Source organism: Priapulus caudatus, unplaced genomic scaffold (genome assembly GCF_000485595.1).
Source record: "Priapulus caudatus unplaced genomic scaffold, Priapulus_caudatus-5.0.1 Scaffold78, whole genome shotgun sequence".
Taxonomy (NCBI): domain Eukaryota; kingdom Metazoa; phylum Priapulida; class Priapulimorpha; order Priapulimorphida; family Priapulidae; genus Priapulus; species Priapulus caudatus.
The window spans coordinates 25,093-38,106 of record NW_014577139.1 but is presented as its reverse complement, the minus strand read 5'-3'; the positions used below and the strand labels follow the sequence as shown (position 1 = coordinate 38,106).

Genomic DNA, 13,014 nt, shown 5'->3' with positions numbered 1-13,014 from the left:
TGGTAGAATCTATACATGCCTGATGTATGAGGCTACAATGTCACAGTTAAATTTCAAAAGCTAATTTGGTGAAGAGGTTAATGCTCCTTATATCATATAATTTCTATGGCATTCTTACTGTCAGTGTGTTACATGTAACGTATGCCACTGCCAGTGCCAGTGCATGTGGTGGTGGTACTGTGTAGTTTTTGCCTGCGTTAATTAGTTACAGTGGCAGGCTCTCTATTTCAGCCTGTAGGCTTGCGTAGGTAAATGGATGTGTGCTTGCCTATTCTGTCTTGGCAAATAGTTGTTACTACTCTACTACGTACGATGGGAGCTTCCACCTTTAATCTGAAGACACTTAAACGTACGCGCCATCTCGTGGCATCTTTCATAACGATCCCAACGAACATTCCTTTGAGAAGGTTCCTGATACCATCCCTGTGCCTTCCACTGTTTCGGCGTGTATGTGAACACATTTGGGACTAACAGGGTTTACTAGAATCCCACCACTCTACCACAGAGGCACCGCAGTAGACGTTAGATGAGCGCTGTCGCTTCGCTGCACTTGTGCTTTGTGTCAAGTTGTCAACAAACCCAGACCTATATTATGTAACATAATATAGGTCCGGGTTTGTTGACACAAAGCTTAGTGACGTCATGCAGTTGGGCCTACACATCATTCACGCATTTTGCATTAAATTGCGGTGATTTCTCACAATTTCTCAAGCTGCACAGAACATTTTACCAATTTAGTGGTTTCAGCTAGTCATGGATATGTTGCAGTAAGTACCCATTTTGCACATAGGCGGTCAATCATTTTGAAAAGTAGAAAAACGCTGATTTCTCTGTTTCAATTTGTCCCATAGCAGCCGATGTATTAATGGATATTTCTTTATCATTACAACTCAAAATAATTAAATTTTACACTCGTTTTAATGGTAACACATTGCTGTAAAAATGGCGTTATGGTTTAATTAAGTGCCGTCTTTTATGAGTTATGGTTCTTTTCTGCATGTATTTTCAATCCGAACATAAGAGTTAAATTTTAGGCTTGTTTTTCATTTTTTCGGTAAATATGAAACTTAAAGAAAAATGTTGCGTGATTTTGATGCATGTTGTGCTTAACTTGTGGCAAGCATTTTGCTTTTATACTCTGGTAATTAAGGAATATCCAAAATACCATTTTTCATTAAAAAATTCAAAATTTGTGTTGTCACATAATTAGGTTCTAGAAATTTCAGGGAAGTATTTGGCTTGAGCATAGTGATACATCTCATCTATAAATAAAACGTGTGATTGATTTGATTCATTTGTCAATAACTGTTTATTCTTTATTATAACAATACCTGTGCAAAACCTTGAGTGTATACCAAACTGAAATCATCGCTGGTCAATGTGTTGAAAGCAAGATTGCACTTTCTGTTTTGACAAATTTTGAACATTTAGTGTTGTGATGTTTTTACAAGGTAAAATGTGATAAAAGCGATTTAGAATGCTAATAATGCTTTGCAAGTGTATTATAATGTAGGTAACAGGGTTCTCCCCAGGATGAAATTCAAACAGGGGGGAGGGGAGGGGTAGGGGGGGGGAGGGGGAAACGTAGGGGGTTCGGGGGCGTGTATTTTTACCGTACGACTAATTAATGGGTAAAATCGCCACCACACCATAGACGGTATTGGGGTTCTTGTTATAGATAGCCGAGTCGTGGGGTTTCTGTACAGTAGTCAGCAGGTTAAACTGTGCATTGTCAGGTTAACTTGTGTACTGTTCTGCCAGTTGCATGCGTGTCAGATGTCCTGGTCTTTACAGGGGATCGATTCCGGCGCTGTCAAACTTTTATTGTGGTGGAATTTTCCAAACGGGGCGGAGGTAATTTAAACGGGGCGCAACGATTCAAACGGGGGGGGGAGATTTTCCAAACGGGGCGGGCGCGCCCCGTTTGCGCAACGTGGGGAAAACCCTGGGTAAGATGTTAATGGAGTGCGATGTGTAAATATTTTTTAGAGTTGTAATGTTACGTTGTCCGAAACATTAGAAAGGTTGTTGTACAAAAATTTGCCACATTTGATTATTGAATCTTATTGTATCTTAAAATAGCATTGAAAATATGAAAAATTCTAGGGCATTATTTATTGGTCTAGATGCCATTGTAAAGTTGGCCAACTCTACTGTGAGGCGTCACTGAAACAGTGAAAGCTACAGCGGTCTCGCGTGGCTCTGACTCGCTCCCCCAATAAAACCAGATTAGTTGTCAATGTGAGATATTGACTTTGGGCTTACCTTACAACTATACACAATCATATAGCAGTCCTAGAACAATATCAAATAGAGACAGAAATACTATAGGTTGATGTTTAGTACTCAGAACTTCAAGCTAAACAGTCACATTTGTCAGCGCCACTGTGCCCTTGATCAAGGCACTGTATCAAGCTTTCCTACAGCTGACACCAGGTGTAGAAATGGTTTAAGACGGAGACATCTCAAGGGTAGTGGTCATGGCATGACTTGAGTTCAGGTAAGTCAGTATCTCATCGCACATGTGCCCCTGGACAAGGCACTTTACTCCGATTACCCTGTATCGAGGTACAGGTGATGTTCTGCTGACGTAGAAGTATGTACACTGTTGCTACGGATACAAAAATCCAAGAGTACACACAGCATACTTGCCCTTCCTAAACCACAGATTCCCAAGGCATATATTGTAGTCATTATCTTGATCTGAACCCGCAAGTCCAAGTGTATTTGTCTACTTTTTAGTTTATGGCTTCGTTGTAGTTGCAGACTGAAACAGATTATGAGTTCAGCATGTTGCCATTTTATACTTTTTCATTCGTAGTACTTAGTTCTTAGTAGTCGTAGTTCGTAGTAGTCTTTCAGTAGCAGTTCATTTCTGTATTCCACGAACGCTTGTTTGTTTGCTCTTCGCTACTTTCCTAAAGCCTAGCGCAAACTTGCGACTTTTGGTTGCTCGTCGATGCAACCGCATGCGATCGGTCGCACGCTTCACCGTGTGTGCGCATGCAAGTCGCTGTCTACCCGCACACATGAAATTTTGAAGCGATTTCGGAGCGATTGCGAGCGACGAGTTGCTGAAAATCAAATCAGTTTGATTTTTTGCAACTCGTTGCAAGTGACAAGAATCGCTACAAATTGCAGTTGCACGTTTCTGCAGACATAGCGATTTCACAGCAATTTCGACTCGCAGCCGAGTTGCATGAAAAAGTCGCAAGTCTGCGCTACAACGAGTTCACAGAGCTCGGAATGCGGCACGCAACGTGCAGATGCACCCCCGAAACATAGCTCCATAAACGCTCCATAACTGCACGATATTTGGGATGGCTGTACTGGGTGTGTCATTAACTCGGTGTTTACCCGATCATGGCGCTTATGACTCTCTGCTTCGAAGTATTTGCTGAATGCCGTCCATATAGAACCAGCGTAACGGTGGCATGTAGAGCATATCTGTCGTTAACTGTCAGTGACCTGCATACACGGTGCCGTGCGTTAACATCTCACCTGATTTCACCGCCGCCGCATAGTCGCCGTGTGACAACTAGGTGGCGGTTCATCGCTACTTGTACAGGTGATCCAGGGCCACGCATATATGTAGCACGCGCACGCGATATAGTGCTGTGCGTGAAATGCGACCGTGGTCAGGTTCGGGGCTTTTTAAGTTTGCAATGGAGTTTTGGTTCGGCAGCCATTCTGGTTACGGATTCCGGGGGGACGTTTCCGCCGGCATGGCTAAGGGGAAGCGTAGCGGTGACAGGCACGTGTCGGATGGTGAGTTGTTCCTTGAATGCATTCATGTTTGTCAGATTTGGCACGTAAAATTAATACGTACATATTTTTACTTTCAAGACGTGTTATTACTTTCTTAGCTCGAGTGCCATATTATTGGTGTGCATGTGCATACGTTTGCGCGTGCGCGTTCTGTTTCCATTTGGATGGGTGTGGGCGTGGTGGGGTGTAAATATATGCGCGCGTGCCTTCTTGTATGCGCGTGCATGTGCACGTGCGTGTAGTAGTTTTAATGAGTTCGATCGGTTCTACAAGTAACTTAACGTGCGGCAAGGCATTCTTGTGCAGGTGTCACCTACTAGGTGACCTTAGTCAGTCATTGGCACACTTCTGTAAAAACTTATACACGTCCATGAACTGGGGCAGTCAGCAAAGTTGGTCTTTGCTCTACCCCATATAATCTGTCTTCTGTGTATCTCAAACGTGGACATTTGTGTGCGTGGCATGTAAGCTGTGAAGAGGAAAGTTTAGTACAAAGTAGTAGCGAGAAAAATGTTCAGCACAATTGTGTCTTCAATGTTTGGTAAGGATGCAGTTAGTTATTTGGCGTGATTAATATTAAACTAACAGATGTCGCTTTCCACTGAAATACCAATAATTCGAGGTGTTACACAAAAACTGGAATGTGGTGAGAAATCATTGAATTCTTTTGCATGTTTAGATGTTGTATGTGAATATTTAATACGTTTTGGAACAAATTCGAAACGTTTTTAATAGAAATGTTTTGAACTTTTTGTATTTTTATTTTTATTTAGGTTAATTTTACTGTTAAATCTGTTAGATCGCTAAGTATAAAAGCGATATGTAATATACTATGCGGTAACATGGTCTAGTTGTTTTGGTATGGGACATATGGTTAGCTGTGTTATTGGTAATAGCAATAGTCAGTAGCATCAAGAGACAACTTTTTCTTTGTTATACAGTGTTTTACATGCTATTTGTTACACAGTCAGTATGTTACATGCTATGTTTTACATAGTTCATGTGCTTTTGGTAGCATAGTTTTACACATTCATATGTGCATCTATATTTAGAATTATGTTGGGTGACAGCGAGTTAGTTCACAGTGCATGCAGAGCATATCGATCCATGCTGCTGGTTCATCGACCAATGACCCAGCCACCAAACCAGGATTTGTATGTTCTTTGTGTTTGACCCCTTGGCCCTCCACTTAAGAATCATCACCCTCGCTCATGTGTGAGCATATGGAGGGCCCACTGACAGGTCTGTTACCGCACCCTTACCCAGTGGCAAAACTTGCTCGAGAAATGGCCACTAGTAGATACAATAATGTAACCCAAACCCAGGATAGGCCCCTATCCTGGGTTTGGGTTACATTATAATATTGTATCTAGGCCACTAGTAGAGCCAGCTATAGCTGCGCTACATAGAACTTGTAAAAACTAGAATACATGGCGGTTGATCGTGGTCGCGCAGTTTCCTGTTTTATGCCGAGATATAACTACAGCTAGCTAGACTACGAGAGTGCGCGTCAATACATTCGCGTTGAGTCATCGCAATGGAGAAGTGTGTTTGTGGGCGTAGATAACTGATTTGGATGTCGGCAAGACTACCCAGTACTCAGTACCCAGTACCCAGTACCCAGTGACTTGCAGAAGCGGTGTCATAGGTTCCGACTGCTGATATCAGATTTCACTAAGCTGCATGGCCGCGCTGCGTCTGTGACGCGGGAAGCAGTGTGTGTGTGTGTGCCTGGCTGGGAGCATTAAGAGCGATCCGCGGACCCTAGCCATCCTGCATGAGTGTGCATAGCGTACAAGGAAGGAGCGGTTTGCTTTGACCGCAAGCATGTTCGGGTTCAAGACAGGTATGTTTGCCACACGAACACTGCGCGGACAGAGACGTACGTGCGCGTGTGTGTATGCTAGGCATATTTTTTAACGGTGGTATCTGATGCATGCTATTGCGAGTTTCAATATTGAATATTCGTTAGGGTTATGACTGATGACATTTTTACCCATGTCGGCCCAATTGCATTTAGCCTCGGATCTTCCAGCAGTAGAGAATATCAATATGAATACATATATATATGTTCGTGATAGTACGTATGATTATAGATTGAATGTTGCAGTTCTTATTTTGCGGTAAAAATAGTATAGGTGGTTAATAAAGCGTAAACGCTACTGATACGTAAATATTTTGAGTTTATGATTGCCAAATGGCCAACATACCTGTAATATAGTGCTTGCCCCTCATAGCATCGCATAACATATGATACGTACGGTACAAGGTATGATACAAGGTATGCTACAATTAGGTATAGCTACGTTCACACGTATACACGGCTTAGCTGGTACCGTACTTAGTTGGTGCTAAGTCCGGTTAAAATGCGTTCACACGAGATACGCGAGATTCGAGGCTTAGCTAGCTCGGTATAATATAGACTGGTACCCGGTCGACAGTTCCACACGCTACCCTAACGTCGTGCAGCGAACGGGTAGCAGTCTAGGTTAGAGCGCTACAGTTTCACAATTCACACGAACAATGCGTTCACAATGCGCGAACAACACGAACAATGCGTTCACAATGCGCGAACAACACGAACAATGCGTTCACACGACAATCAATACGCGGCCAGCGTGGTGCCGAATATACGCGGCTTAGTTGGCGCGGAATATGATTCCGCGTTAAGCAAGCCGGAGCATTCGCGGCTAAGCAAGCCGTGGCTAAGCAAGCCGCGTATATTTTAGCGTGTAAACGCAACTAAACTCCTCGTGTGAACGCAGCTTATGATATAATAAGGTATGATACAATGTATGATATAAGGTATGATACAAGGTATGATATAAAGTATGATACAAATTAAGGTATGATACAAATTAAGGTATGATATAAGGTATGATATAAGGTATGATATAAGGTATGATACAAGGTATGATTCAAGGTACGATACAAGGTGTGATATAAGGTACGTATGCTACAAGGTATGATACAATCAGGAGTAAGATAATATAGGAGGAGTATGACACTCCAAAACACGTGAAATTCAACATTTGCTTGCCTAATTTTACCGATGATATATTACCTGCAACTCGATAAAAATTACATCTAAATTAGCGTTGGGCATCCACCGCACACTCAAACTTTACTTTGTTTCCATACCTCTTCTTTTTATGGAGATATAGCTTTGAACGTCACACATGGTTTATAGATAGCGTTTGACTATGGTGGTGGTTTACGTTGCTTCCACGTTCAAACAGTGGCTAGCCTGTGAGGAATGGTCTTGTCTGTTGACAAGAATGCCACCTGTTGGCGGCAGGAGTAAGATAATATAGGATATTATATAATATAGGATAATATAGTATATGTGTGTATATATATAGTGTGTATATATATATACGTGTATATCAAGAGTAGATAATAACACAAGGGTGAGACAACCGATTCCCGCATTTTTAACCGATTTTTCTCATCAAAATTTGCCACCAATAAAGAAGCGATCCCGCATTTTTAACCGATTTTTCTCATCAAAATTTGCCACCAATAAAGAAGCAAGTGTATACGTTCCTCAGCTTATTATGACTCCTAATCACTCACCTTCGTGGTACTGATATTCGTTTACATATATTTGACAGCGTATTGCTATAAATCGTAATCTTGCACGAGCTGAATTCGCACGATTTACCGCTTTTGTTGTGACCTGTTTAGCCATTATTTAGAAGCTATCGGGGCGCCAATATTTAGCAACGGACGTTTCCAAATCATTCGTGTCCCGATAGGGTTGAGAACTTGAGAGACAATCTAAATTTCGAAGTTTGATCTCGTGAGAAGCCGCGAGACGCGCTCAGTTATTGTGATCGCAACACAAGAAATTGACATACTATCTTACATAAGTAATAATACAATAATAGCAATATTCTCTGTAGTAGTTTGCAGTAAGTATCACATTACGCGCGCGCAGGTAATCAAGTACATTAAACCCCTATCGGGGGCACGAAATGATTTGAACACGTCCGTTGCCTACTATTGGCGCCCGCGATTGCTTTCTAAATTATGGCTAACACAGGTTCGCAAACAATCGCATTTTACAGGTAAAATTTGCGAATTCAGCTCGTGCAGATTACGATTTACAGAATATCGCTAGCAAACTATATGTAAACGAATATCAGTTACCACGAAGGGTGAGTGAATTAGTGTCATACATAAGTGCACAGCTGGAACGTTACACTTACTTCTTTATTGGTGTAAATTTTTGATGAGAAAAATTCTGTTAAACAAGTCCGCGGAACGGTTGTCTCACTCTTGTGTTAATTATCTATCTTGTGTATATATATAGGAATAATATATAATAGCTGTGTAGTGATATAATATACGGATATGAATATAGGATCTCTATATTATTCTAACTCCTGCCCGCCAACAGGTGGCATTCATTGTCAACAGAGACAAGACCATCATCACGGCTAGCCACTGTTTACGTGGCGGTGGAGGCAACTGTAACCACCACCATAGATCAAACGCTATAAACCATTGTGTGACGCTTCAAGCTATATCCTTCCATAAAGAAGAGGTTATGGGAAACAAAGTAAAGTTTGAGTGTGCGGTGGATGCCCAACGCTAATTTAGATGTAATTTTTATCGAGTTGCACGTAATATATCATCGGTAAAATTAGGCAAGCAAATGTTGAATTTCACGTGTTTTGGAGTGTCATACTCCTCCTATATTATCTTACTCCTGATACAATGTATAACTTAATTAGCATGATGACTGAAGATAAGAGGAGATACCATCAACTGAATCACGCCATATTAGACTGAACCTGTATCTTCACAGTCAATATTTGTAGGCTCTCAATTCACTAAGAAGCTTGAGGTGCCTTGTTATGTGTAACCCATCTCATATCACAGGACAAACACATCTTAGCAGTAACACACATATACAGTCAAGAGTCCATAATAGCGGTTCCAGATAAAGAGTCCATCTCTATTATGGACCCTTGATATAGACTAGTGCACGGCATGTAAAGCCATAAATGAGCCGTGATATGGAGCAAAGTGTAGATAATAACATTCTGTGTAGGGCTATTTATGTCGTGAACTTTCTACAGTCCACTTGTCTTGAAAAACACGAAAAGTAATGTGCTCTAAAAACTTCCACGGAAGTGCCCGTAGGCTCTAGTTATGTGCTAGGGAGTTAATTAATGTTCAAGGTCAAAGTCATGTAACTGCAGTATAACTATAACCGTATGACTTGCGCATATGTATGCAGTGTTTATATTTTTGCCAAAGTACATGCAGAATTCTCCATTCAACTGTTCAAGAGATAGTTTTCGATAAAATCACCCACCTCGAATTGCATTTCAATATTAGGCAAATCCATGATGAATGACGTACTTGACCGCATCTGATAAGTCCAGGCACCGCGCAAAGACAATTCTTGGTGCCACACAGACGTGCGTGACGCTGACCTACTAGCAGTTACCATGGTGATCACCATTCAGGTGCCATCTATTCGCAGGTCCGTTTCCGACCTTCACGCCACGCCGCGCGATAACGGTTGATCTAAGGAGCCTCGTGATGGGACAGACGCTTTCCGAGCCAGTCACATCGAAGGAGACAACGGGATGCGAGAACGTATACGTGAAAGTTGCTTCATCTTGCATGCAGGGATGGAGAATGAGTATCCTTGCATAATGCGCTTAGTTTGAGACTCGCTCGTATCGAAATCTCTAATCTCTAAATCTCGAATCTCTATTATTCACTCCTGATGTTATGATTTAATATCAGTATTGTCTAAATTGTGAATCTGTGTAATCAATCATATAAATTTATGCATGTTTATATCCATAACCATGTTTAGTTTGCTTATAATTAGTATTAAAACATTTAGTTAATAAACACAAGTTTGCCTTTATTGGCCCAGTATAACAGCTGTCGACATAGATGTTCATTGCCATTGATTTTTGCCCTTGACTGGTATCGCAGACATGGAAGATGCCCATACACATATCCTTGCTCTGTCTGAAGACAAAGAGGCTGCATTCTTTGCTGTTTATGATGGCCATGGTGGTTAGTACAAGTACTATCAGGACAAATGCCCCTGTACAATCACGCCCCCCCCCCCACTGATAATGACCTGCCTCAGACAATTACCCCATGATAACAACCTCTGGATAAAAATACGGCCATGCCATTCATCCCCCCCCCCAGGCAATTACCAAAGACGTTCACCTCCTGGACACATGCTGCCGGACAATTACCCCTGAACGAATACACCCATGCCATTCACTTCTAGTACCATTACCCCATGAACAAATACTCCCATGCTAATGAGGTGGCACAGTTCACGCCATGTTTTTCTTGAGGTAATTGTCCAGGGGATAATTGTCAGGTGGGAGCAGTGCCGGATTAACCATTAAGCAGACTAAGCACGTGCTTAGGGCACCAGGGCCAAAGGGGGCACCACAAAGTTAGGAAAAGGGTGAAAAGAAAAAAAAACGAAGAAAGATTTGTACTTCCCAGGTGTACCACAAGGGGCCCCCAACAATACAATACAATACAAGGGGCCCCTAATGCCACCCAACAAGGTGCTAATTCCCAATTATCAGAAAGTGAAAGGTACTCAAAGACTTGTCAGACACTCATTGATGCTTATCCAGATGACATGAACAACACTTTGTCTACAGAGCTTCAGCAGTTCCATTCATATGTTCTTCATAAGTTTAAAACAACCAAGAAAACATCTTTCACTCACATGGAACTTTACAACACAATTACAGAAGACAAACTAGACAGTGCCTGTCCAAATGATGAAATTGCCTTAAGAATATTTTTAACATTAATGGTCACCAACTGCACAACAGAGAGGTCTTTCTCACAACTTAAACGTGTAAAAACCCCAAATAGATTGACTCGTAGTCAGAATGAAGGTGTACATGCATGTACGCTCAAAAGTGCCTCAAATACCATCTCCGGCGATCTACATTTAAAAAATTTCTGGGGGAGGACCCCCATACCCCCCGCCTGTCTATCACCACCCTCCTTGAAATCCTACATAAATTTTTGTACTGCTGCAACCTGCATTGTATATCTGGTCAGACAGGTCCACAACTAAAATGGACTGTACTACTGGGTCCGTGTGGAAAGGAGGGGGGCACCAAGATTGGTCAGTGCTTAGGGCACCAGTGAGCCTTAATCCGCCCCTGGGTGGGAGTGATTGTCTGGGGGGGAGGGTGATTGTCCTGAGGGGTTGATTGTCGGGTGTTGGGGGTTGGGGGCAGGGTAATCTTGCGTGAGGTAAATGGCATGGGGGTATTTGTATTAATGTTGGGGGTGATGGGGTATAAGCTCATGCTACCATGGAACTGCACCCTAGAATTTTAGGGTATATTATGCTAGTAAGTGCATGAATACCAGTATGTACCTACAAATTTCTATAATCATGCATTCACATTTGTCATCATCTTTCAGTTCAAAATCAGAGTTTCAAAATCTTTAATTTTGGCTGCTGACATGACACCCCGCAATGGGGTTAGTCCAGGGCTCGAATTAACCGACGGCACCGACGGCAATTGCCGGCGGTGCCCCTATCAATCGCCGTACTGCCCCTGAAAATCCAACCCGACCGACGGCAGTGTCGTGCCTTGCCCTTTTCTGTAATTGCCGTCGGTGCCTCTGCCTCTGGCTAGACTGGTTCGCGGCCGCACTGTTTGTCGCAGAGCGTGTACATTCTCTAGCAGAGCGTGTACATTCTCTAGCAGAGCGTGAGGCCGGATACCAGTCTACCCGGCGGCAAAAACAATAACGTGGTATTGCTGCCAACCGCTGCCAGTAGACGATCGATAAATAGTGCACCTGTGTATGCCCGTGGTAGAACGCGTATATTTAAATGCTGCACGCCCGGACTCGGCCCGCGTGCGATTTAAAGCGCGGAAAACGACGCTCGCGCAAGAATGGCCAGTGATCTGTACGGTGTGTAGCTTGCTTGCTAAATGCAGTAAATTTAGAGAAATTTTAGTAGAATTCATACGATGACACAAAGTTTTCCATAACAATGGCCTTGGTGCCCTTCTCAAATTGTGAGAGTTGCCTTGATGCCTTTTAAAATTGCCTCGGTGCCCATTCAATTTTTAGCAGAAAATCTCAATGGCCACATTTTCCCTCCGACATAGCCCGCCCAAAAATGAATATGCCTCTGCCCTCTCGTCGCTCCATAACGTTCTGGATGGCCTGGGTTTAGTCAGCTAGCTTTGTCTAGTGGTTACATGGTGGCGAGCGGGGAAGTTTAGAGTAGCTTACAAACGAGTTGCCGCAATCAAACGCCATGGTCGGCCCGGATGTTAGTGGAGACACGATCACCGAGGACATCGACGAAGATAGCGCGTGAATCAGTCATGGCAACCGCGGATACCGGCGGGTCATCGTCATACGCGATACTTAAGTCTCCAAGTTTACAACATGCTTCGTAAATGTGTTATCAGCGAATCACTTCAGAGAGTGGCTGACTATTCCACACTAAGCACACTTTTAAGTAAGTGGTAATATCGAAAAACAGCTTATTATAAATTTTAGTTCATCTAGCTCAGTTTTGACTTGAGGTTTGCAGTAGGTTCTTCCTTTCTTACCACACCTGTCCAGCTGCAGTCTCGCCATTATAAAAACAACTGTTTCAGTGTGTATCGATGTGACAGCATTTATCGCTACAGAGCAGTCGTTATAATTATAATAGGGACTAATGCCAGTGGGCAACGTTCCAGCTGGTAATTCGCTGTAAATAATCGGAGGCAGGTTGCTCTAGTACGCTCATCAGGTCTGTAAACAGAGCTACCCATTCGCGCCTACTATATCACGGCAGATTCAATTCTACATTTTTCCCTTATTGTTTATTTGCTAACGCATTTAACGTCCCTCTCGCGTTTGCCACCACGCATTTTTTTTGCCCAATAATATATTTTCATTAACGTTTTCTTAAAGTTATGTCCTATATTTTAGCGAAGAAAAGAGACTCATAGGTTGGACGCTGTAATGTGTCACCTGTAAACACGCCGTCAGTGCTCAAAGGAAAAATCCCAACTTAATGCAGAGACAGTTGTTAGGGATAGACGTATCGCATCTAAGAGGATTCATGTAGAGAGGGTCATTGGTCTAAGCAAGACATTTAAATATTAAAAGAGACCTGCCCATCAGAAGATTTCTCTCGGTGGGAAGAATTGTTAAGGTGTGCTTCATGATTTCCAACTTTAGGCGAGCTGGTAGCACATTGTCGCG

General features: G+C 42.6%; 1 protein-coding gene across 1 annotated transcript in view; it reads left to right on the top strand.

The window, feature by feature from the left end:
• Window positions 1–5,159: 5,159 nt before the first annotated feature.
• LOC106821573 (probable protein phosphatase 2C T23F11.1) overlaps window positions 5,160–13,014 on the top strand; it is a 14,541-nt gene continuing 6,686 nt past the window's right edge. The window contains exons 1-3 of the mRNA XM_014826444.1: window positions 5,160–5,614; window positions 9,266–9,427; window positions 9,733–9,816. Of these exons, the coding sequence (XP_014681930.1) occupies window positions 5,596–5,614; window positions 9,266–9,427; window positions 9,733–9,816 (265 nt within the window). The 5' untranslated portion in view covers window positions 5,160–5,595. The remainder of the gene's footprint in view (window positions 5,615–9,265; window positions 9,428–9,732; window positions 9,817–13,014) is intronic.